This window comes from Mus pahari, chromosome 4, assembly GCF_900095145.1.
Source record: "Mus pahari chromosome 4, PAHARI_EIJ_v1.1, whole genome shotgun sequence".
NCBI classification, from domain to species: domain Eukaryota; kingdom Metazoa; phylum Chordata; class Mammalia; order Rodentia; family Muridae; genus Mus; species Mus pahari.
The window spans coordinates 107,362,218-107,390,205 of NC_034593.1; the positions used below are offsets into that span (position 1 = coordinate 107,362,218).

Consider the following 27,988-nt stretch of genomic DNA (forward strand, 5'->3'; position numbering starts at 1 on the left):
GAGTAATTGTGGCTTCATAGAATGAATTGGGTAGAGTACCTTCTGTTTCTATTTTGTGGAATACTTTGAGGAGAGTTGGAATTAGGTCTTCTTTGAGAGAATTACATTTCAATTTTCTTTATTTCTCTTTTGAAATGTACTATTAATTTCTTTACCAGGTTACTTTCTTAAAATAGTACATTGTGGTTTGAGCTACAATTGTATCTATTGTTCCTAAGATTTCTTTTAAAGATATTTATAATCTGCCAATGTTTATTCGGTTTCTCAAGCTATACTGTACAAACTATAGATAAAATATTTACTTTTCTACTCTATAATTCCACTCTCTAGAGCTGCTAAGATTCTGTTTATACCATCTGTTCTTTCTGCTCATATACTTGAATGTCTAATGATAAAATTTTTATTCTGCTTTTTATTTGAACCTGTGAAAGAATTTTTATGAAGATTGTTATTAATGCACATTTCTATAGAAAGGCTTTGCATTTGCATTGGATGAGAAGTAGCTTCACCATTAGTTTTCTTGAAGCACCTCAAACTATGTTTCTTGCGTTTAGTATTTTTAAAATCAAGCATGACCTGGGGATTGAGCTATAAATATTCATATATGTATATCTATATTAAAAATTATATTTTTGTAAAAAATTTAAAAGCTTCTAAACAGAAAATTCTATACTTAACAGATATTTGATATACTTATCTCAGAATGAATAGTCAATGGTGTAAACTATTTTTTAATTTTTATTTTTATTAATCATTTTATTTGTTTATATTTCAAATATTATCCCCTTTCCTGCTTATCTCCCATCCACGAACCCCTCACCTACTCCCCATCTCCTTTGCCTCTAAGAGGGTGCTCCCCCTGACTCCAGCCTCACCCCTCTAGTATCCACCTTCTGTGGGTGAATCAAGCTTCCACAGGACCAAGCTCATCCCCTCCCACTGATGCCAGATGAGACATTCCATTACTGCCTATGTAGCAGGAGCCATGGACCAACCCATGTATAGTCTTTGGTTGGTGGTTTAGTCTCTGGGAGCTCTGAGGGATCCAATTAATTGATACTTTTGTTCTTCCTGTGGGGTTGCAATCACCTTCCTCTCCTTTAGCCCCAATTCTTTCATTGGGGTCCTTGGGTTCAGTCCAGTGGTTGGCTTTGAGTCTGTGAGTATCTGCATTTGTCTTAGTCAGGTGTTGGCAGAACCTCTCAGAAGACAGCCATACCAGGCTCCTGTCTCTAAGCACATCTTTGCCTTAGCAATAGTGTTGGGGTTTGGTGTCTGCACTTGGAATGGATCCCAAATTGGGACAGATTCTGGATGACCTGTCTTTCAGCCTTTGCTCCTTTTGTCCCTGCATTTCCTTTAGACAGGAACAATTTTGGGTTAAAACATTTTAGATGGGTAGGTGGCCCCATCTCTCCAGTGGGAGTCTTGTCTATCTACTGGAGGTGGTCTCTTCCAGTTCAATCTCCCTGCTCTTGGGTATTTTGGCTAATGCCTCCCCTTTGTGTCCTGGCAGCCTCTCACTCCAGTGGCATCTGGAACTTTCTAGTGATTCGCCAAGTTCCACACTCACTTCTTGAGTTTCATGTGTTTTGCAAATTGTATCTTGGAAATTCTAAGTTTCTGGGCTAATATCTGCTTATCAGTAAGTGCATATCATGTGTGTTCTTTTGTGATTAGGTTACCTCCCTCAGAATGATATCCTCCAGATACATCCATTTGCCCAAGAATTTCATGAATTCGTTGTTTTTTATAGCTGAGTATACTCCATTGTGTAAATGTACCACATTTTCTGTATCTATTCCTCTGTTGAGAAACATCTGGGTTCTTTCCAGCTTCTGGCTATTATAAATAAAGCTTCTATGAACATAGTGGAGCATTTGTCCTTATTACAAGTTGGAACATCTTCTGGGTATATTCCCAGGAGAGGAATTGCTGGATCTTCTGGTAGTTGCTACTTATTTCTATTCGTTGTTCTCCTGGCCCTTTTGACTTCTTTCTCATCTCTTCCCATACCTTATCCTGCCCCATTCTTTTCCTCTCTTCAACCTTGGTATCTCCCTCCCTCTCCCTCCCATGATTATTTTTCCCCTTCTAAGTGTGTTTGAAGCATCCACACTTTGGCCTTTATTCTTTTTGAGCTTCATATGGTCTTTGAGTTGTATTGTGGGTACTCTGAGCTTTTGGGCTAATAACTACTTATCAATGAATACATACCATCTATGTCGTTTTGGGTCTTGCTTACCTCACTCAGGTTGGTATTTTCTAGTTCTATCCATTTGCCTTCAAAGATCATGAAGTAGTCATTTTTAATAGCTGAATAATGTTCCATGTGTAAATATACCACATTTTCTGTATCCATTATTCCTTTGAGGGATAACTGGGTTGTTTCCAGCTTCTGGCTATCATAAATAAGGCTGCAATGAACATAATGGAACATATGTCTTTGTTATATGATTGAACATCTTTTGGGTATATGCCCAGGAGTGGTATAGATGGGTCTCCAGGTAGAGCTTTTTCCTATTTTTTGAGGAACTGCCAGATTAATTTCCAGAGTGTTTGTACCAGCCTGCAATCCCACTAGCAGTGGAGAAGTATTCCTCTTTCTCCACATCATAGCCAGCATATTCCCTCTCCTGAGTTTTTGATCTTAGCCATTCTGATTGTTGTAAGGTAGAATCTCAGGGTATTTCTGATTTGCATTTCCTTGATGACTAAGGATGTTTAACATTTGAGATTCCTCAGTTGAGAATTCTTTGTTTAGCTCTGTATCCTATTTTTAAATTGGGTTATTTGGTTTTCTGGAGTCTAACTTCTTGAGTTCTTTGTATAGTTTGCATATTTGCTCTCTATTGGATGTAGGCTTTGTAAAGATCTTTTCCCAATCTGTAGTTCACATTTTGTCTAATTGACAATGTCCTTTGCCTTACAGAAGCTTTTCAGTTTCATGAGTTCCCATTTGTAAATCAATAATCTTAGATCCTGAGACATTGGTGTTCTGTTTAGAAAAATTTCCCCTGTGCCAATGTGTTCAATTAATTCTCTTTTAAACTTTTTCTTCTATTAAATTCAGTGTATCTGATTTTATGTGGAGGTACTTGGCCCACTTCAAATTGAGTTTTGTACAAGGAGATAACAATGAATTGATTTACATTCTTCTACATGCAGACTGCCAGTTAGAGCACACCATTTGTTGAAAATGCTGTCTTTTTTCTACTGGATGGTTTTGGCTTCTTTGTCATAGATCAAGTGACCATAGTTGTTTTGTGTGTGTGTGTGTGTGTGTGTATTTATTTCTGGGTCTTCAGTTCTATTTCATTGATCAACCTGTCTGTCTCTGTACCAATACCATGAGATTTTTATCACTATTTCTCTGTAGTACAGCTTGAGGTCAGGGATGTTGATTCCCCAAGATTTTATATTATTGTTGGGAATAGTTTTGGCTGTCCTGTGTCTTTTGTTATTCCAGATAAAGTTGGGAATTTCTCTTTCTATCTCTGTGAAAAGAGAAACTGAATTGAGTTGAAATTTTGATGGAGATTTCATTCACAGCACTAACAAAGTGAGATTTTTAAGATTTGTCTTGTAAATATCTAAATTATTTTACTTCTTACAATGACCATATATATATATATATATATATATATATATATATATATTGAAATGCATGATAAATTACAATTAAATAGCAAAGTAAAATTAAGAAAGATACTTCAAAATAGCATGTAACGGCTTTAACCACCTTTTAAATTTCAGTGTGTATATTGTTCAGTCTTTTCCCAGTCATCTTACAGTTCCAGAAATTTCCTGTCTTTTGCCTCACTCTAATTCCTTGTCCCTACCAGCACTTACTTCTCTGTTTTTATTTAGATGTCTTTAACTTCCAAACTTTCATTGTCTGTCTGTCTATCTGCCTTTCCATCTACATATTTTTCTATCATCCTACCATAGGGAAATATCTGTTTTAATTGCAATTCTACATAGAATATGTTTTATGATTAACTATAACAAATTTCCTGATAGTACATTCATTTCCAGAATATTCTATATTTTCTTTACATAGACACTGTCCTTGTAAATCCAAAATGAATTTTCTAAGATTGTCATATTCACATTATAATAAAATACTGATTCAAAATTATTAATAAAATATATTCACACCTTGGATCCACATAATAACAACAACAATAATAAAGCTGTTAACAGAATATTTCAAGATTATTAATTTAATGTATAAATTCCACATATTAAATCTGATATCATAGAATAATAATTGTACTATTTTAAAAATGAAAAAGTAGAATATAATTTTGCAGATCATTCATCATATTATGTTGTGTTCAGAAGATCAATGGACCATTGTCTATTGAGGAATTCATGAGTACCTAATCTATCCCATTTTGTTTTGTGACTTATTGTTTTGAGATTGTCAATGATAACATTTTACTTCTGACCAGGGTTAGTATAATTTATGCTTTTCTTCAGAATTTGTTCATTAGGCAAGTGTTTAAGTTTCAAATACTCTGTTACTTAAGGAAAGTGTTGGTCAAATGTAAATAACAAGCTACAACCCTTATGGGATCTTCAAATAAGTCAGTTTAAGCTGGGCCATGGTGGCGCACGCCTTTAATCCCAGAACTCAGGAGACAGAGGCAGGCGGATTTCTGAGTTCGAGGCCAACCTGGTCTACAGAGTGAGTTCCAGGACAGCCAGGGCTACACAGAGAAATCTTGTCTCAAAAAAAAAAAAATGTCAGTTAAGTAAAACAGTAATTTTCATTGTATAGCTTAAGCCAATTTGTTAATAACATTTTAAAATTATGTTCATATGTGTATAACTTTGTGTGGGTATATGGATGTAAGTTCAGTAGCCACTGAAATCAGAAGAGAACATTGCATTTTTCTGAAGGCAACTAGTAACTTACCAGTGTGGGTACTAGGAACTAAACTTAAGTCTTCTACAAGAGCAGTGTCTGTTGTAGCCCTTGAGTCCTTTCTCCAGCCCCTTAACCCAGTTCTGCCTGAAAACAAAACAAAGCAAAACAACAAAAAACAACATAATGACATTACCCGTATGATGACACACAAAGGTAAAAACAGTCTGTAAAAATGTGTTTTAATTATTTTCAAAGCTGAGTCATAATAACAATTTGTCAGTATAAATTAAGTTACTGGTCACATTTTATCCTTTGGAAGTCCCTACACAAAGGGAATCCTATATTAAGGCACATATAGCAGATGACTTAAGATTTTTAATATTAAAATTTAAAAAGAATAACTATAAGCTAGGCCAAAAGTAAACTGCTTTAATTGATGTAACTAATCATTATATTGTTTAAAAAGTTTATTGGGACTCATGCAAAGGTAAGTGATTCTTTACTTATTGCATATCTGTTTGATGGTGTAAAATAACTTTACAGAATCCATGTGCAGTGCGCTTCTGTCTGATATGTACTACAGAATTTGCAGAAATGACATATTCTTCGTAATTTAGTATTAAAAATAAGGGACAGAACAAAGAACAAACTGCTTTCACAACAAGATTCTATAAGTACTGTTAACATCTTAAGTGTTGGGTTAATGCATTATACAGTGAACTTCATGTTAAGTTTATTTGGGTTGGTTTTATGAAAAGTATTTTGATAAATTGAAGAAATTAAAATAAATTATTATAATCAATACTAATTATATTTTTGAAAGCAGTTGTAGTCTAAAATTAATGTGCTTGGGATGGAGAACATGTTTGAGAAATCTCTTTGTACCCACTGTATAATAACACACTGTCTTACATATCACAGCATACTGTCACTTAAGAAATATCTCATGTTCTTGGCAATAAAGAGCCAACCCTCAAAAATAGTCTGACATTTTTTTAAACATGGAAGGAAATAGTGGTGTGAAATTACAGTCTAGTTTTGATTCCTTAAATAACCAGGTATGTGTTATATGCAGTGATTAAAAAAAATCACATGTAGTATTTAGAAAACTTCCTAGCTTATGGCACTCACTGAATACATGAACACATCTGCATATATGCTCAAAGTGCGATTAGTTGATCGTTTTCTTAACATTTGTCAGATAATTTTGCCACTAATATTTGTCATTGGGAAATAATAAAATCATTTGTCTCATTGTCATTTAAAAAGTTAAGCAAAACACAAGCAAGTGTGACAACAAAATTCAGGTATTTTTTCCCTTTTTTCTCTATTTTTTTTTTCTGCTAAGTATATCTTTGTTTTTCAGTATGTTTTAAATTAATTGTAAAATGGGCTCTCCTGTCTCACAGATGAGGCAGTGTTACGGTTTGGGATGACATTCTTCAGATTGTGGGACTATTTGTAATGATATAGCCAGAACTTCTATGTGTATGTTTGCATATACTATTAAGATCAATATAGATACATTAAAGGCATAATTCTTTTTTTCAGTCTAACATAGTGTATGGTTTAATTCATTGACATGAAAAATACTGTAGTGAAAATTAAATCTCTACAGGCAGTATGGTAACTCATGCCTCAATTCAACAGAGGCTGAGTCAAAAGTGTCTTAGTCATTTCAAAGCCAAGGTGGGCTACAGACACTGTCTTAAGAAAGAGAAAGTACTACCTCTTTGTATAGTAGCACCTGTTGCTCTTGTATTAGAGTTTGTTAGATTTCCTGTAACTCCAGTTCCCTGAACATCCAATGCCCTCTTATGCCTCTGATGCATTTTGATCATCACAGTGAACATGCATACATGAAGGCTTTCTTAGGGTTACTATTGCTGTTATGAATTACCATGACAAAAAAACAACATAGGGAGGAAAGGAGTTTACTTGGCTTATGTTTCAGTGTCACTGTTCATCATGGAAGGACCTCAGGACACTAACATAAGTCATTCTGGAACCTGAAACCAGGAGTTAAAGCAGCGGTCATAGAAGAGTGCTGCCCACTGGCTTACTCATCACGGCTTGCTTTACCCACTTTCTTATCACACTCATAACCTCTAGCCCAGCAGTAGCCCACCCATACAATGAGCTGAACCCTTTCCCATCAATCATTAATTAAAAAAAAAAAATACCCTATAGGTTTGCATACAGCCTAGTCTTATAAAAGCATTTTCTCAAATGAGGTGTCCTCCTCTTACATAACAAGGTATTACCAAGTTGACATAAAATTAGCCAGCATGCAGGCATTCATACATACACATATAATAAAATAAATCTTGAAAGAATAGCCAAGGAAAAGAATTTAAATTGTAGTGTAATAATCAATGGAAATTCACTTTTAAATGTAAAGTCTGAAAGGAAGATGTTAATCTTTACATTTCTCTAGTTTCTCTGGTGAGAGCATTCTTATTCACTAGTAGGTTACACAATATTTGTCAGTGATACTTTTAGAATTTTTACTAATTGTAAAATATTTGTAAATTGCACTTGGAGTATTGTACCTTTTTTCTTAACTGTAATGATCATTAACTCTTGCATCTTCATTATATGCTTATCTCAGTTCTGGTATGTTGATATAAAAATTGACCCTATGGCTTTGAAGTAATTTAAATGAAAAATTTATGGGAAATTGTTTTACAAAAACCAATGGTATATGTGAAATAAACCATTCATACACCCCATTTGCCTTTTCATGGTTTTAACCAGAAAGAATATAAAATTACATCTTTCTACATGTCTTATAAAATGTATTTTTATTCTTCTTCTGCATAATGTAACTTTTCATTCTTACCTCATAGATTTAGTTCATCATTAAAAATTCTGGATTTTATTTATTATTATTTTTTGTATTTTTTATTTTTTGTATTTTTTTTTACTTATTTATATTTCAAATGCTGTCTCCCTCCCATGTTTTACCTCCATGAACCCCATACTGTCCTCCCCTTTGCCTCTATGGGGGTGCTCTTCTATCTACTCACACACTCCCGCCTCATCACTATAGCGTCCTCCTTCACTGGGGCATCAAACCTCCACAGGACCAAGGGCCTCCCCTTCCACTGATACTAGATAAGTCAATCCTCTGCTACATATGTAGCTGGAGCCATGGGTCCCTCCATGTATGTTCTTTGGTTGGTGGTTTAGTCCCTGAGGGCTCTGAGTGATTCAGTTAACCGATACTCTTATTCTTTCTATGGGGTTGGAAACCCCTTCAGCTCCTTTAGTCCTTCCCCTAAATCTTCCATTGCAGTATACAGGCTCAGTCCATTGGTTGGCAGTGAGTATCACCATTTGTATTAGGAAGGTACTGGCAGAGTCCCTCAGGGGACAGCTATACCTAGATCCTGTCAGCAAGCACTTCTTGGCATTGGCAATAGTGTCAGGATTTGGTGTCACTGGATGGGGTGGATATCTAGGTGGGGCAGTTTCTGGATGGCCTTTTCTTCAGTAACAGCTCTATTATTTTGTCCCTGAATTTCCTTTAGACAGGAACAATTTTGGGTTAAAAATTCTGAGATGGGTGGGTGGCCCCATCTCTCAAATGGGGTCCATGCCTATCAACTGAAAGTGATCTCTGTACGTTCTATCCTTTTTTTTCCTCAAGCTCGAAAATGAGGATGATATATTTTAGTATATATTTCCACAACTGAAGGGCTTTTCTGTGATAGAACTCAAGTCCAGGAATGTGTATCTCTGTGTATGTAACTATGTGTGTGAATATGTACATTTGTAACTGTATTTGCATGCATTCATGTATAATCGTGCATATGTGTAACTGTGTATATGTGTGCCCATGTATAAATGTGTACGCGTGTTTGTGTTTGTGCATGAATAATTGCATGTTTTTATAAGCATGTGTGTGTGTTTCAAGTTTAGCAACTCAGAATGACATGTTAATTTCTTTACACTTTAAGTTTAACTGAGAAGAGTTGACTAAATTTGTAGTCCTAAAATTGTAATTATATTGTATAAAATTTACCAAAACTTAGCATATGCATGAAGATAGGCCTGTCCTATCCTATTCTTCCCCCCTTTACCTTATAACAACATATTTATTTATTTTAACAAAATTTCACTAGTCTTGCTTTCCACTCAAAATCCTCTTGCCACAGCCTCCCAGGCACTGAGATTGCAGCCATATACCACATCACCTGACTCTGATGTTAGGGTTTCTATGTGCCCCGATAATATTCACTCAGGAGCAAGGGCTTTTTGTGTGTTCTGAGCATGATATATGTCTTTGGCAAATGATTGAAACTCACATGTTATATATTAATGGATAATGACAGCTTTATACAAAGTAACCCTGGTGGTTCTGTCCCTAGCCATTTTCTATCCAATTAATGTACAGCCATGTACTCAATCTTAGATAGCTTAAACCATGAATATGAGTGGTGTTAATTCACCCTTCTCACACATGCAAACTTTCTGAGCTTTAGCATGAGTATTTTTTAAATGCAACAGATTGGAGTGTATCTTGGAAGGGTTCTTCCATCTGTGAAAACTGTCATTGGGAAAAGGAAGAATACTTTAAAATAAATCAACCAGCTGTATTGATAATCTTGCAGTGATATGAAGGCCTGAAGATGGTAGGACTATTTGTTAAGTAAGTTATACTGCATGACAGAAGAGCAGGCTTGAAGAGCTTTTCAGTTCCCAATAACGACATTAAAAATCATTAAATTCTAGAGAAATCACACTAATGTAATATCAAACTATAATTTAAAAATAAAACCCAAAGTATTAAAGTTGAAATTATCTTAAAATTAACTAAAAGGCACATGGTTTGCTGACGAATGTGCCATTAAAGCAGACAGGTACAAACTGATAATTTACACCTGAAAATAAAAATACAGAAACAGTAAACTTTTGATAGCCAAACTTTTGTGTTGATTTGCAAATAACCACTGTTTTAAACACCATTTTCCTCTCAGAGTTTTGGCTAGAGATGTCAATCAACCATCCTGAGCTATACAGAGATACTCATTTAACAACAAACAAACAAAAACAAAAAAAGAAAATCGTATCAATAACAAAATCTATCAAAACAATTAAGTTTCATGATGTATACTGAGGGAGAGGGTGTGTGTGGGGGCGACTTCACCTAAAGGGATATTTTTCTACATCTCTCCTAACCTTGCCCTCTACATTTTCTCTACATGATGAAACAAACACTAAAATGTTCTGACTGGTAGAATACCAAGAAGAAAGGGTTGATGGGGTCTTAATCTTCTAATCTGAGTCAACCTAGATTTCTATTAAGTACCTTCTCTATTTAAATTGTCTAGCCGTTACTATTGAAAGATTTAAGAGGTAAATACCTTGAGACTCATCTCACTTGCTTGAAGGGCAGAATTGATATTGATCCTGTGGCTTCCAGGGAAGGTTTAAGAATATGGCCCCTTCTTGAAAGGATTCTGAGTGGTTCAACTGTGAGTACTCACATCCCCAAACACTGGCCAGATCTGGGCATCTGGAAGGTGGGTTGCAAGATGACTTCATCATGCTTAAGTGTTTGCACTACCCAATTTCAAGAACAACTTTGTGGTTCTCTTATATCTGCTCACCCACTGATGCTTTCTTTCCATAGTCCTGTTCCCTATTCTCCCTGACACATCCTCTTTTCCAATTTCCTTTCTGAGAATTTTCATATGATCTCTTTAGTAATTTTTATTTAATCTCTCTTTTTATCGGTAATTTTATTATTTACATTTCAAACTTTGTCTTCCTTCCTGTTCTTGTCCCTGCTAACCCCCTATCCCACCCTCCCTCCCATTTGTCTCTGGTGTTCCCCCACCTACTCACCCACTCCCACCTCACTACTGTAGCATCTCTCTCTGCTGAGGCATCAAGCTTCCACTGGACCAAGGGCCTCTCATCCCACTGATGCCAGATAAGGCCATCCTCTGTGACATATGCAGCTGTAGTCATGGACCCATTCATGTGGACTTTTTGGTTGGTAGATTAGTCCCTGGGTGCTTTGGATGGTCCAGCTAGTTGAAAATTTTCCTTCTATACTATTACAATCCCCTGCAGCTTTTGCAATCCTTCACTAGCTCTTCCATTGGGATCCCCTGGCTCAGTTTGATGGTTGACCATGAGTGTGTGCATCTGTACTCGTCAGGTGTTGGTAGAACCTCTTAGAGAACAGTCATAACAGGCTCCTGTCAGCAAGGACAGCTTGACATCAGCAATAGTGCTGGGTTGAGTGTCTGCAGATGGGATGGATTCTTAGGTGGGGATCCCCTGGCTCAGTTTGATGGTTGATCATGAGTGTGTGCATCTGTACTCGTCACGTGTTGGTAGAACCTCTTAGAGAACAGTCATAACAGGCTCCTGTCAGCAAGGACATCTTGACATCAGCAATAGTGCTGGGTTGAGTGTCTGCAGATGGGATGGATCCTTAGGTGGGGCAGTCTCTAGATAGCCTTTTCTTCATTATCTGCTCCATTTTTTGATCCCGTGTTTCCTTTGGACAGAAACAATTTTGGGTTAGATTTTTTGAGATAGGTGGATAGCCCATTCCTCAACTACGGGCCAAGCCTATCTACTAGAGGTACTTGAATCCTTCCTCTAAAAAGTTTCAATTATGCTGAGTATCATGGCATATATCTTTTTTTCTGTTTTTGTTTTTTTCACTTAACATCCCAATCACAGCTCTGCTCCCTCCTCTCTCCCCAGCCCCTTACACATCCCTCCCTACCATGTCCTCTTCCTTCTCCTTAGAGAAGGGGATTCTTCATGGGTATGACATCATCCTGCGACATCTAGTTTCAACAGGACTAGGCACATCCTCTCCTAGCAATGCCCAACCAAGCAGCCCATGCAGGGTTAAGGGGACACTCTGGCAGGAAACAGAGACTGAGACAGACCCCATTCCACTTGTTAGGTAGCTCACATGAAGAGCAAGCTGGACATTTGTTTCAAATGTGTAGGGTGTCTAGGTCCAGGTCCTGCATGCTCCCTGGTTGGTGGCCCAGGCTCTGTGAGAGCTCATGATCCAGGTTTCTTGACTCTGCGAGTCTTCTTATGGAGTTCTTGACCCCTCCTTCTTGCTCACTTCTATCCCCCACAGTTCCACAAGACTCCCTGGTTGTGCATGATATTTGGCTCTGGGTCTGTGCATCTTCCTCCATCCACTCTTGGGTGTCTCTCAGGAGACAGTTATGCTAAGTTCCTGTCTGTAAGATTAAAAAAAATATATATCTTTAATAGTGTCAGGGTTGACTCTCTCACATAGGATGGGTCTCAAGTTGGGACAGTCGTTGGTTGGCTGTTCCCTCAGTCTCTGCTCCATCTTTATCCTTTACCATCTTGTAGGCCAGAGAAAGGCTTTTGGGCTGAAAAAAAATCATTTTTCTACATACAGATATACAGTTAGACCAGTACCATTTGTTAAAGATGGTTTATTTTATACATTGTAGGATTTTGGTTGCGTTGTCAAAAATCAACTGTCTTTAGGTATATGGGTTTATTTCAGGGTCTTTGATTCTATTCCATTGATTGACCTGATATACCATGCAGTTTTTATTACTATTGCTCAGGGATAATTTCTAGATATCAGGCATGGTGATAACCTCCATAAGTTCTTTTATTGTTCAAGACTGTTTTAAATATCCTGGGTCTTTTGATTTTCCATATGAAGTTGAGAGTTGCTCTTTTAATGTATGTAAATAATTGTGTTGGAATTTTGATGGAAATTGCATTGGATGTCTATAGTACTTTCGGTGAAATGGTCATTTTTACTATGTTACTACATGTAAAGCTGATAAACACCTTCAGTAAAGTGGCTGAATCAAAATTAAATTTAAAGAAATCAATTGCTCTCCTTTATATGAAAAATAAGCAGGATGAAAAAGAAGTCAGGGAAATCACACCTTTTACAACAACCACAAATAATATAATATATCTTGGTGTAACTTTAGTCAAGCAAGTGAAAGAAGTGTATGACAAAAACTTCCAGTTACTGAAGAAAGAAATTGTGGGAGATATCAGAAGATATCTTTGATCTCAGCTCTCCAAAGACAGAAGAATAAAGATCTCTGTAAGTTCAAAGCCGGAGGAGTGGTCTACATACAAAGTTCCTGAATAAGTAGGATTACCTAGAGAAGTCCAATCTCAAAAACCAAAACAAAACAAAGCAAAGAAACAAAAACATATTTAATTAAAAAGAATCAACTAAAATTCTAATTGTTTATGTTGACAACCAGGGATCTCTATAATCTGGAGCAAGCACAAATTTCATGTGTCTCTTCTAGACATGTTTTCCTACATCAAGAACTCTAGCCAAATAACTGACTCATCAATCCAATGCCTACTAGTAAGTTTATTGAATATTTACCCTCAGCAAGTTTAAGGATTTGGTTGTAAATTTTTCCCACCAATGAACTACCATGCTAATATACTCTAGATTCAAATATCTTACATTGGTTTTCAAACATTTTATATCGTTTTTATTTTCTTGGTGTGTCATTTGAAGCACAAAGTTGTTGTTGTTTGGTTGGTTTTTTTAATTCTATTTATTTCTCTTTTCCTTTTGGTACTCAGCTTCAACTGTCACAACAGCTGAGAAAGTATTGCCTATTCCAGTTTAATGATACTTTCTGATGATGAAACCAAAAATGAAGAAACTATACAGCATATGCACCAAGTAGAATTCAAGCACAGTCAAATCACAGACTATATTCTGTATATTTTACAAAGAAAAGTGTGTGTGTGTGTGTGTGTGTGAGTGTGTGTATGTGTGTGTATACATATAACTATCTGTAAATAAAAATATGTGTTCTATCTAAATGATGTGACATTTTGTAATGCAATGGACAGAAGGGTAGTACACTTTAGAATGAATCTTGCCATAATGGCTCATCTGATGTTTAATATTCATCAGCCAATTATTTGATAATTATTGCTTGTGTTTCTTAGTTATGATTTGAGTTTCATATATATTCTTATTATATGTCTAGAAAATATACATTTATTAACACTTTATATGTGTTAGACACTGCTTGTTCTGTGGAGTCCTGCAAAATTAGTCAAGTATTTTAAGCCATCACAAATACTGTTAAAATCATAGATTTTTTTCCTTTTCTTACATTAGTTCTAAAATGATACATTTTTAACAACAAAGGGATCTATTTACTGTGGTGATAATTTTAATCATTTTGCTTATTTTATCTTCTCTTTTTTTGAAATGCTGTCAACATTATTTTATTCATTTTGTTCTCTTGTCAGTGACTCGTTTCTTTTACTTAACATTTTTAAAACTTTTTATTCTTTAATCTTTTTTTTTTAACAGTCCTTAGTTTATCCCCCTCCTGGTCCAACTTCGACTGTCCCACATCCCACCCTTCTGCCATGTCTCTGAGAGGATGTCCTCATCTCATCCCACCCCACCAGACCTCCCCACTCCTTGGGGCCCCACATCTCTAAAGGGTTAGGTGCATCTTCTCTGACTGAGTCCAGACCCAGCAGTCCTCTGCTGTATAAGTCTTGTGAGCCTCATATCAGCTGTTGTATGCTGTCTGGTTAGTGGCTCAGTGTCTAAGAGTCTCCGAGAGTCCAGGGTATTTGAGATTACTTGTCTTCTTATGGAGTTGCCCTCCTCCTCAGCATCTTTCAGCTTTCCCCTAATTCAACCACAGGGGTCAGCAGCTTCTGTCTATTGGTTGGGTGTAAATATCTGCATCTGACTCTTTCAGCTGCTTGTTGGGCTTTTCAGAGGCCAGTTATGATAGGCCCCTGTTTGTAAGCACACCACTTACCATTTTATCATGACTGCCAGGTGGTTATATTTTTGTCTGCTAATGGTTTAGAATGTTTTTGATTAGTCCACTTTCCACAGTGAGGTGTTAGAGATGATCAGCAGGAATCAAGGATTGTCAAAGGACTGGGGAAATAAGGAAGAACCACTAAACAACATGAAAGGGAATAACATTTGAAATGTAAATAAAGAAAATATCTAATAAAAAAAATTTCAAAAACAAAAACCATGATGCTGCCACCATGAACAACAAACTCTATCTATACACAACTGTCCTCTTCAATTTTTGTGCAAGCAAGGCACACTTATACTAATCCCATAAACCCAACAGAGATTTCATTCTAGTGCAAAATCTTCAGTTTATTTGAATTCCTTTATTTTTACTGAATGTCCTTTATCTTTTGCAATATTCACTTTGAGACACATTTTATGTTTATGTGTTATGTCTCCTTAGTCTCTTCCTAATTGTCCTGGTTTATAAACCTTTAAATTATTTAATTGTTTTTAAATTTTAGTTGATGATTTGGATTATCTTACTTATGAATGAATTAGGCTACCAAATTATTGTCTATAAAATTATCATAAGCTGCTTTATAGACATCCATTATTTTGCAATGGGCAAGGTAATGAATTATTTCAGGTCTCATCTAGGAGTCCATGTCATAACTGCCTATCTGCATCCTTGGATAGAGGATAAAGTTGAGAGACATTGATCAACTGAGTTTCTTGAAACATACCAGACGGAACAAGGAGTAGAGCACCTAACTATTTTAAATTTAGCCATATGGAAGCTTATAAAATATAATTTTTCTCGTTGCTATTGTCTTAAAAGCTGTTATTTCTTTATAAAGCTCATTTAGCATGTTCATAACTAACTTTGGGTAAAAAAAAATAAAGAAGAATTAAGGGAAAAGCTATACTATCATGCATCATGAATGATACTCTTAAATGTTAAATTTCTGAAATCTAACAATTATTTTATTAATACATACGTATAAAATCTCCTTTCTGTATGATATTCTTGTTTGTGATTATGCAGATGCCGGTTGAACATGCCTGCAGCATGCACATCTCATTTGTATCTCAACATCTTAAGTTTTAATGCAGTTACATCCCCAAAGAAATAATATACCATAACTGGGCATTTAAGGTACACTATGCCATAATACAAATTTTCTTTTTTTCTCTGCAGAACTACTATGGTGCAGCTAAGCTGATTTTTTCTGATAATCCTCTTGGTCTTACTTGTGGAATGGTTTGTCCAACATCTGACCTCTGTGTTGGAGGATGCAACTTACATGCTTCTGAAGAGGGGCCAATTAATATTGGTGGGCTGCAGCAGTTTGCTACTGAGGTATGTAACAGATACACTTGCATTTTTTCCTCCTACTAGAAAGTCAGAAGCTCATATAATAATAGAACTCCTTAGTTTTCTTATTGTTGATACCCAGCATTTGTGTGTGTGTGTGTGTGTGTGTGTGTGTGTGTGTGTGTGTTGATACAAATGTGTTGTTTGAAATCAGTATCATTATACAAAACTTGGCTATAAAAATGAAAGTTTATAAAACCATATATCAAATTAGTTGTAACCCCAGCAGGTTATTAAAATAACTTAGAATGAAAATATCTAAATTGGATGATCTAGAAATAGAATATGTTCATTAACTTTACATTGAAGTGTAGCATGGAGACCCTATTAGGAAAAAAGGCTATATTCTTTAACTGATAATTTCCCCTGAAACTTGCTTTGATCTTTATGCCTAGAAATATATTTCAGCAGTACTTCCTACTATTCTTTGAGTGATAGAGGTTGGGGAATTTTCAAAAAAACCCTGAAATGGGATAATATTCTCTAACAACATTAAGAAGATAATTAGATTATGTGAGCTTATAGATTGAAAGCTACCCTGTTATTTGCCCGGAAAATGTTTAATGAAATGAAAGGTGGCTTTTTGTCACTTGTCACATAAACTTTGGTACTGGCATTCTCTTTTATAAATCCTTTGTAAATGACTGATTCTCTGGGACATCTTTATGCTCTCTGGGGCCTCCTGTTTGAAGTGAACTAGCAAGTCAATTCTCATGTATCATTTAAATGATCAGCTTATTGGGATGTAACAGTAAGATTTTTATAATCTTGAGGGACTAGTTGGCTGGAAGACTAAATTAAATGCCTGTCTATGCTGGACTTTTAGTTAATGACTTACCTCTCTGGTTGTGTCAACTTAAACACAATGTACTCTTTCCCTTTAGAGCCTTTTCCATAATATCCCTCAAGCTTAAGTCACACTTTGCCTTTAGTAATAAATCAGTGTTATTCCCTTCCTGCTTTCTGACAGGTTAATTCTGTGGAAAGACCCCTGGGAATAAGAAAATGGAAACAATTTGAGGTTGTGAGTTGATGCAATAAATTCTTGGATTTAATTTCTTTTCTTATCAAATTAAAAACTGCATTAGGCTTACCTGACCAGTGCAAGGTATAATCTCTACAATGTGCAAAAATCCTTAGTTGATGACAAAGATTCACTCGGATTCCTCTCCATATTTCTTTAGGAAGCCCTTTCCCTTTGTCATTAAACCAGTGTAAGCTTACACAAAATGCATCACAGCAAATGAAGAGACATACAGTATGTGCATGAGCTGAACCTCCATTCCAAAAAAAATTTTTTTTGATAGCAATATGTCAGGGATCTGGAAAGCAATGAGGCAATGAAACAGAGCAGAAACATGTACAGAAAAACGGGGGAAGAAATGAGAGGTAGAAAGAAAAAGGAGAGGAAAGAAGGAGAAGGTGGAAAGAGAGAGCAAGAGGGAAAGGGAGGGATGGAGAGGCAGAGAGGGAGACAAATAGACATATGCACACAGAAAGAGAGAATATGAACATATATATATATATATATATATATATATATATATTCATATATATATATGAATCTCTATTCTTACTTGACTTTAATAAGCTCCTAGTTCATAGAGTATTTATTTGTAAGAATTTCCATATTGTTCTCCTTATTATACAAAAGTCATCAGAAATTTAATAAAAATCAAGTGTACATACATGCTGGATCTCTGTGAGTCCTACCTAATAAAGAATTGAGCTTGAACAAGGCATGCCTATAAATTCATCTCAACTGAAGGAATAGAATTTTAAAAGGCCATGTCTTTGTATTTTATTCCATTCCTTTTTTATAACCAAATAATAAGTTGAAACACTGTGATGAGAACTACATATAAGGTGTTCCCATATGGTTTCAACTTTGACTACTTTTATAAAGTATTGTATTACTTATGTCAAAGTTGGGTTTATTTAAATACCCACACCTTTTGAGTTATGAAATTACCAAAGCATGAGTTCTGTGAATACTAGTAAAATACTTGTGAAGGGCAAACTGTTTTTCCTTTTTCCAATGGCTAAACTATCGACATGAAATTTAAATGAAATGGAACATGATGCAAATGATTTTATGTTTTGATTGATAAACAATGATTGATTTTGACCTTTTAAAAAATACAAATCAATATCTCTCTACCAAATTAAGCAAAGGTTAGGAAAGCAAATTAAATAGGAAAAAGGGGACTTTTTCCAGACTTGTTTTTCCTATAATTTATAAATGATTTAAAAAAAAAATCAACTCTCTAGTCTGCTCTTATTGACTGTGTCTATATGTTCTGCTTCTTAATTTACACATAGGTGTGTGATTTGGAAAAGGAATAAATAACACCTAAGACTGCAGGAGGAGCAGGAAGATGGCTTCTCTTGAGTGATTCTTTGTTTTCATTTCTCTTCAACTGTCTGTTGTTGTTTCATCTGCATTGTGATGACTTGACCTGACTCCAGATAACTTTGGGTGTTGGTGTGATGAGAAAACTAGAGAAGGGGTTCTTATTTTGTAGAAACTAGATGACCTCATAATAATCCTATTATCCTTTAGCAATATAGGTTCAATAAATACCTTGGGAATCTTGATTTAATGGAGGTGTTATCAATATCAGGGAAGTTTACAAATTCCTGTGCATAAAGAATGTTTAAGAACAATTTGAGTATACTATGTGTTAATACAACAACAGCAACCTAAAACTGCAACCTCTGCGTGTATAGAAGCGCGACTGCATTTCAGGAAGCAGTGACTACAAATGATTGCTATTTCATGCTGAACTGATTGAAGGCTATACCTTCCACTAGCATTCTGAGTCTGATGATTAAATTCGGAAGATTTGCTTTAGTTGCTTGGAAGGTAATTATTCCACATTAGGAGAAAGTGAAGAGGAGGGGGGGAAGACCAGACTTAGTTTCTCCTATGGCAATACATTTGTTTTTGTGGTATCCATCTTTCAAATGTTGGTAACTAGCAAGATGTGCCATCTAGATATTTTGGTTTCTTGTACATGAGACAATAACATATCAGTAATAGTCAATATTAAAGAAACTCTGTAATGCACTGTTGGATAGGAATGAATAAGACCTGAAATCATTCAATGTTTATATTATCTCCCTTTTATATATACCTAGTAGAAGACTCCTTTAAGATAACTAATTTCTACAACTGTAAATCCATCAAGACCAGTCAGTGTTTTGCAATCTCTCATTTACCTTAGATTACATTGCTAGTTGATGACCACAGGCTTTATAGCAATGCACGTTTTGTGGCTCCAGGGTCAGAGAGTACCTACCGAGTCTCATGGTTCAGTATATAGCCTCACCTGTAAAGTCATCACACCTCACAGCTCCCTCATCTTCTGCGAGAGAGGTAGCAATTGCATTAAAATAGGCTCTGTAAGACCAACACATATGTTCAAGTCTTTTTCTTTTCAAATGTATGTGATTTGAAAGCTTTCCTATAAAGCATAAAAGAGGCATTCCACAATCAGGGAGAATCTAGCCTTTGTGGAACTGGGGAAAATACAATTTTGGCTTGCATAGCTTAAAAATTACATAAAAACTTCCTGCAAAATTTTGTATAGAAACTTCGGAATGGAGAGACGACTCAGATGTGCCTTATGCACTACAGGATGAAAAATTTCTGGATTTTCTATAGTTTTATTTTCACTTTAAATCCTGAGGTGTGACTTTGTGTTAGCTGAGTAAATTTGTGTGAAACTTTAGTACACTGATATAGTTTGGCAAGCTAATCAATAACACATACAAGTTTATGGATTTAAAACTAACTTGGTTCTAGGGCTTTTGGCTGTGTGGTTGTTAGTGTAGGATCTCTAAAGTTTCTTTACGAGGGCACTTAGTACTATGAATTTTCCTTATAGCACTGCTTTCATTGAGTCCGATAAGTTTGGGTATGTGGTGCCTTTATTTTCATTGAATTCTAAAACGTCTTTAATTTCTTTCCTTATTTCTTTGTAACCAAGTTATTATTCAGTAGAGAGTTGTTCAGTTTCCATGTATATGTGGGTTTTCTGTTGTTTTCGTTGTTATTGAAATCTAGCCTCAGTCTGTGTGGATCCAAAAGGATGCATGGGATTATTTAAATCTCAATGTATCTGTTGAGGCTTCCTATGTGACCAATTATATGGTCAATTTTGGATAAGGTAGGAAATAGTCAAACTCAGCCAAAATTTTGGTTTGAATTCAACCAAATTGAAACAAATGGAGGGATACAAAGATCCAAGAAAACCAAAAGCTGGTTCTTTGAGGAAATAATCAAGATAGATAAACCCTTAGCCAAACTAACTAAAGGCCCAGAGGCAGTATCCAAATTAACAAAATCAGAAATGAAAGGGAGATAAAAGAAACTGAGAAAATTCAAAAACAAGCATCAAATCCTACTAGAAAAACATATATTCAACAAAACTAAAAAATCTAGATGAAATGGATAATTGTCTAGACAGATACCATGCACCAAAGTTGTAAGAGAAGGTATACTATCTAAACAGTCCTATATCACCTAAGGAAATAATAAAAGTCATTAAAAACCTCCTAACCAAAAAAGCTTAGGACCAGATGGCTTTAGTGCAGAATTCTAACAGTCTTTAAAAGAAGAGCTAATACCAACACTCCTCAAACTATTCCATAAAGTAGAAACAGAAGATGTACAACCTAATTCATTCAATGAACCACAATTACTCTTATTTTCTTACACAAATACCTTCACTATGCAGAGAGACACAACAAATAAGAACTTTAGACCGATTTTGCTTGTGAATATCCATGCAAAAAATACACAATAAAATTCTAGCAAAGCTAATCCAAGAACACTTCAAAATGATCATTCATCATGATCAAGTATGATCAGGTATTCAAGGCCCATACCTAAATATAATAAAAGAAATATACAGCAAAGTGCCATCCAATATCAAATTAAATGGATAGATACTTGAACAATCCAAGTAAAATCGAGGACAAGGCAAGGATACCCATTCTTCCCATATCTATTCAATACAGTATTCACTGTTCTAGCTGGAACAATTAGACAACAAAAGGAGATCAAAGGGATATAAATTGGCAAAAAAGTCAAGTTATCACTATTTGCAGATGATACGATAGCATACATAAGCAACACCACATTCTACCAGAAAACTTCTACAGCTGATAAACAACTTCCACAAAGGTGCCAGATATAAAATTAATTCAAACTAATTAGTAGCCTTCCTTTATACAAATGATACATGTGTTGAGAAAGAAAACAGGGAAACAACGCCTTTCACAATCATCACAAATAACAAAATATATCTTGGCGTCAACTCTAAACAAACAAGTGAAAGGTTTATATGACAAGAACTTTATGTCTCTCAAGAAAGAAATTGAAGCAGACCTCAGAAAATGGAGAGATCTTCCATGCTCATGAATTGGAAGTATAAACACAGTAATAATTGCATCCTACCAAAATCAATCTATAGATTCCATGCAATCCTCATCATAATTCCAACCCAATTCTTCAAAGATATGAAAGAACAATTCTCAATTTTATATGGAAAAACACCAGGAACAACACAAAAACCCCAGAATAGTGAAAAAATTCTTAACAATGAAAGAACTTCCAGGGGAATCACCATCACTTAGCTCAAGCTATACTACAGAGCCCTAGTGATAATACTGCATGGTACTGGTACAGAGACAGGCACGTTGATCAATGGAATAGAATGGAAGACCCAGAAATAAAACCACACACTTATGGACACTGATCTTTGACAAAGAAGCCCCCCAAAAAATACAATTGAGAAAAGAAAGCAGCTTCAATAAATGGTAGTGGTCTAACTGGCAGTTTGTATGTAGAAAAATGAAAATAGATTCATATTTGTCACCTTGCACAAAGCTCAAGTCCAAGTGAATCAAGGATCTCAATATAAAACCAAGGAACCCTGAATCTGGTAGAAAAGAATGTGGGAGAGAGCCTGAAACTGATTGGCATGGGGGAGAATTTCCTAAAAAATTTTAGTCAATAGGATGAATTTCATCTTTCTTTATTCAAATGTAAAGCTGTAGCCACACTGCCATCTTACTAATTAAAAACCAGCAAAAGAAAGAATCACATGCTATTTTTATTATTATTTAATACAAGTACACATTGAAACATTACTTCTTCAAGAATTACCAGAAATACTCTTATTCTGTGGTATCATGGAATTAAACATTTGCTAAACATAAAGCCTTCTGGGGGGACTTGTGGAATGAAAATCACATTTATAGTTCATCTTTCAACCATTTTGTTCTGAAATTTCTGACTATTTCATTATTAGAATGTCCCTGTGGTCTACTTCTGCTACTGTTTGGTTAATAAGAACAAATTAAATAGTTGAGGAACAATTAACATCTATTGAACATTCATGTGTATTTTCATTATGTACTATTGTAGAATGAACAAACCAAAGTGACTTACCACAAATTAGAATTTAATAGATATTTTTCTTTTTTTATTGGTGATTTTACTTATTTACATTTCAAATGTTATCCCCCTTTTGCTCTGCATACCCCCTATCCTCTCCCTTTCCCTGGCTTCTATGAGAGTGCTCCCCAAACTCTCAACTCCCATCTCACCACCCTACCATTTCCCTATGCTGGGTCATTGAGCCTTCACAGGACCGAGGACCTCCCCTCCCACTGATGTCAGATAAGGCCATCCTCTGCTACATATGCAGCTAGAGCTATGGGTCCCTCCATGTGTATTCTTCAGTTGGTAGTTTAGTCCCTGGGAGCTCTGGGGTGTCTGGATGGTTGATAAATCAGTCTGGTGGTTCCTCAGAAAATTGGAAATATTTTTCCCTGAGTTCCCAGCTATCGCACTCCTGGGCATATACCCAAAAGGTGCTCTAATATATAAAAAGGACACATACTCTACAATGTTCATAGCAGTCTTATTTATCATAGTCAGAAGCTGGAAAGAACCCAGATGTTCCTCAGCAGAGGAATGGATACAGAAATTGTGGTACATTTATACAATGGAGTACTACTCATCTATTAAAAACAATGTCTTTATGAAATTCATAAGGAAATGGATGGAACTAGAAAATATCCTGAGTGAGATAAACCTGTGACAAAAGAACATACATGGTATGCACTCACTGATAAGTGAATATTAGGGAAAAAGCTCAGGAATACTCATGACATAACTCACAAATCAGGTGAAGCTCAGAAGAAGGAAGACCAAATTGTGGATGCTTCTGTCCTACTTAGAAGGGGGAACAAAATAAGCCTGACCAATACAAATGCAGATGCTTGCAGCCAGTCATTGGACTGAGCATAGGGACTCCAATGGAAGAGTTAGGGGAAGGGCAGAAGGAGTTGAAGGGGTTTGCAACCCCACAGGAGAGAACAAAAATATCAACCAACCATACCCCCCCCCCCAGAGCTCCCAGGGACTTGTAATTATTTTTCATTTAAGGTTGTCTTCCTTTTTCATTTACAGAGAGGTATATAATGACTCAAATTAATTTGTCTGTCCCAAATATAACCCTTAACTAGGCTGTTTTGTCTGTCCTCAATGGGAAATTATGTCCTAGCCCAGCAGGGACTTGATGTGCCTGGGTTGAGGACACCTCGGAGGGGCCCGACACTCTCAGAGGAAAGGGGGAGGTGAGATAGGGAGAGGTTCTGTGTATGTGGGGGAGGAAGTACGATCAGGATGTAAAGTGAATAAATCAATTAATGGGGAAAACCTTAATTGGCAATTTGAAAGAAATAAGTTAAGAAAAACATCTTGGATTTAATAAATGATTACAGTATAGCTGGACCTATGTAACCTTTCATAAGTAAGGTTAGCATATGAAAGTCAACCTTTACTTATTTGCCAGTGTAAAATAGTACAGACTGAAATTTAAGTTATACCATGATTTATATTAACATATATAGGTCTAAATCTGACCTTAATAATAAAAGATCTATATGAAGAAAACTAAAATTTGGTGGTATAAATAAGGAAGTAAATTAATGCTTACATAGTCCCTTTTTATACTCAGAGGACAGACTGTTATCCACAGGCCAGGTCTTCTCAGTTTGAGCCATAGGTTCAGTGTGATCCCAGTTTTCATATCATTTCGTTCCTAAGAAAGAAAATAATTCTAGAGCTTAGCTCAAAAACGGGAAAGATCCATATTACCTGACCCAAAATTGAGGAGCAAATTCTGATCTTTCTACTCATCTGATCTCTCTATATATCTCCAATAATGGAAGATTCTATTATTGAAAGAAAAGACAATCAGACATTTGGAACAGAATAAAAAGATCAGAAATCATCTCACATGAATATATTCATATCATCTTTGACTAAATTTCTGATGTATTGTAGTGAGAAGGAATGGGTACTCCAATCCCAGCACATGCAGGGTCAAACCAAGCAAAGCCATCTGGACAAAGGCATTCTCTTCACATTCCTCAATTCCACATGCATTTTGGGGCGACATGTGCAGTAGGAAACTCATGATTTTGGACTATCACAAGGTAGAAAGTTCAGATGACCTTGCTGTTATCAATGACTCTTGATAAAACATCAAATATAGACTCTAAGAAAGAAATTATAGAGAATTTGAAATTTGTCAGCATCAAAAATATGTGCTTGAGAAGAGCATGCATCTATAAAGGCATACTACCATACAGTGGACATGTAATAAATATCTGTTAATCCAAAATATAGTGTGATTACTTAATACTCACAATACGAATATAAATTCACCCAAAGTCCTTGCCACAGTTGTGTGGTGCTGCTGGGAAAGTGAGAGGAGAAATGATAGTTCTCGTTATACATCATCAGGGATATGAAGACTATAACCTAATGCCAGCACATTTATTGATCTGGTACCTCAGTCTATTCAGTACGTTCAACTAGTTAGGTTGCAAACAACTTATTTTCCACTATTAGATCCTGGAAAGTCCTAGATCAAGGTATTCACTTGATTTCTGACAAGATCCTGTTTTTCTGATTCTTAAGTGATACTTTTCCTCTGTGTCTTCCCATGTGGAAGGTGCTATTATGTATATATGTATGTATGTATGTATGTATGTATGTATATATGTATTCATTTATTTTAATGAAGACTTGTCCAGTTCATCAAAGGACCAATAACCTTCTCTTCCTAGAATCCTTATTACCTAACCACATCCCCCAAACTCTACTTTCTGACACTGTAAATTAGATTCCAATATCTAATTTTTTTATGGCACATTATATAATACAAAAAGACAAATACAGAATCCTAATACCACCAAATGCTTAGTGAGTGCAGAGTGACCATGACACCCCTCCAGTCCTGAGATAAGGGAACTTGCCAGTTTCTTATAGGCTTCTGAAAAACCTGTTGTTTCCATATACTCTATCTCAGAGTGTGACCAGTTTCTTTTTGAGACTATTATGTGCACTAGACTAATTCATTTAAGACACTAATTTATTCATAGTACTTTCATACATGGTAACTTAATTCATTTGTAGTACTTGTATGTGATTTTATTATCCCCATTTGAAGTTAAATAGAGAATGAAATATGTTAAAGAATTTCTTCAATACCATGGACCATAAAAATGCTACAAGGAGGTTTGAACCAAGCAGTCTCATAGTACCACAATACCACTGTATCCTAAGGGTGGAAAGCTACTGTAATGTAATGTTACAAAGATTAAAAACAAAAAGCAGAACGAAATAGACAAGGGTGTTATTTGTAAATTAATATACTGACCAGGGTTGTGTATTGAGTGTCAAATGAATACTGTATTGCCAGGTTTTTGTCGCACAAATCAGGGTCTAACCATTTACATTTTGGTACATATATTCTTGCTTTCCTTCTGACCTGCTGAAGCCTCCAGCCCTGTGATCAGTTTTAACAGGGATCCCCAAAACATATTTTGATTCAATATTTATACTCCATAGTTTTTAAAGGGATATTCAAAATTCCATTCTTAAATATTAAAATATCCTTGGGCTAAAATTTATACACATTAAATACTATTAAGTAACTGCTGCTCCATCTGCATACCATTAGCCAAAAACCATAGAGGAAATGCTTAGTGTCTTATAGTTATATTGTTTTTTTTTCTTCTAAATGATTGCAACATGAAAGATATTGTATCAACTCAGTACTAGGTGCTTTCCACATATTTGCTTCACATATAATAGTTTTGGACAGAATATATCCTTAAATAATAAACCATACTATACTACTGTCAACAAAATTGGTAGCATCCAACTATGTTTAAAATAATTTATATTTTATTTATGTCTTTTAAAATGCACTGCTACTTTCTAAAGGTCACATTTTAACGTGGCAAAGTAAATTTTGTAATTATTAATTCATAAATATAAAGCACCCAACTGAATGTGAAACAAATATGCATTTATATAATTCCTAAATGAAATCAACTGTAACTGTCCACTATTATTTTTAAATGTATATTTTAAATATTTATTTTTGGAAATTATGTGAAAATATTAATTTGGGAAGATATAATGAATATCAACTATATTTTCATTAATGTTCCATAAAATAATCAATCATCAAGACTAGTAAGGAATAAAATGAAAAGATAAGTATATCAAACAATAGGAGAGGGTCTGGACAGACAGCTCAGAGGTTCAGAGGACTTACTGCTCTTTCAGAAGACCCAGGTTCAGTTCCTCTCACCCTCATGGCAACTCAAAGCCATCTGTAACTCCAGCTCCTTGGAACTTTTTCCTCTTCACATCCCTGTGGGCTCCTGAATGCATGTGGTAACCCCATTTCATGTACACACATACACAAGCACATGCACATACACATGCACATACACTTAGGCAGAAAATTGGTGTGTTCAAACTAAAGGACAACCTCATTAGGAGTGTTAATAGATGTCCCAGGAGACACATGTTCTTGTGAGGGATAATGGTGACCTGTGGTGGATCCCTGGAATCTCCATGGCGGAAGGGGAGAGGCCAATGCAAATACAAGAAGAAAGCAAATCTGTGCTCTTCAAACTGTTCACCAAAGCACTAGAAAATAGATTCATAGTTTGTAAAACTATGAAGTATCACAAAGTATAAGAAATAATTTTGGAACTATTTGCTGTGGTTGGGGAGATGCAATTAAGGCTCTTGTAACCAAGCCTGACAACCTGAGTTTGATTGCCAAATCCTGCATCCTGGTAACAGGTTAGTGAATATCAAATGTTCTTGGGTCTCCATATGTTATGCTCCATTGCACATACATGTCCCACCCTGAACTACACAGTATATAAAAAATTTTACTAAAAAATACTGTTTATGTGTAGGAATCATGGAAATGAAAATATGGAGTCAAAGTTGTGTCTCTTCTGTTAAGTTTTGTATTCTAAGAAAGAAAACAGGCATTACTGGTGAAGTATAATAAAGTATTTGAATTCAAACACCAAAATGCTATGAGGAACATTTGTTTCAGATTGAGAAAGAGGGTTTCCCAGTCCCTGTTGCTAAGGCTCTATCATTTTCATGCTGAGGCATCTGAGAGTGACTCATATATTTTGAGTGGCAGAATTTAGTCTCAGTGGTTGGTACAGTAAGGTATGCCTATAATGAGGTTAGCTTGGAACAAAAGCTGCATGCCTCAGACATAAGAAATTTTTCTTTGTATTGATCATTGCTGGGTTTCCTCATTTTGTCTGTCTGTCTGTCTGTTTGTTTATTCTGTACTAACTAAACACAGAGAGCCCTGTTAGGTGATCTGTTAAATATAATGATATATCTAAGGCAAGATTATATTCCAATTTCCCTTCTACTTCTATTGGTAGCCAAATGTTAGACATAAAATTGTGAGAAGATGCATGATATATCACCAGTTCTCTCTGTCTCTGTCTCTGTCTCTGTCTCTGTCTCTCTGTCTGTCTCTCTCTCTCTCTCTCTCTCTCTCTCTCTCTCTCT

At 35.6% G+C, this 27,988-nt stretch overlaps 1 protein-coding gene across 1 annotated transcript in view; it reads left to right on the forward strand.

Moving 5' to 3' along the window:
* The window catches only part of Dpyd (dihydropyrimidine dehydrogenase), an 844,579-nt gene that overhangs the window by 185,064 nt on the left and 631,527 nt on the right, over nucleotides 1–27,988 (forward strand). Inside the window, exon 5 of the mRNA XM_029537560.1 lies at nucleotides 15,877–16,038. Coding sequence (XP_029393420.1) covers nucleotides 15,877–16,038 — 162 coding nt within the window. The remainder of the gene's footprint in view (nucleotides 1–15,876; nucleotides 16,039–27,988) is intronic.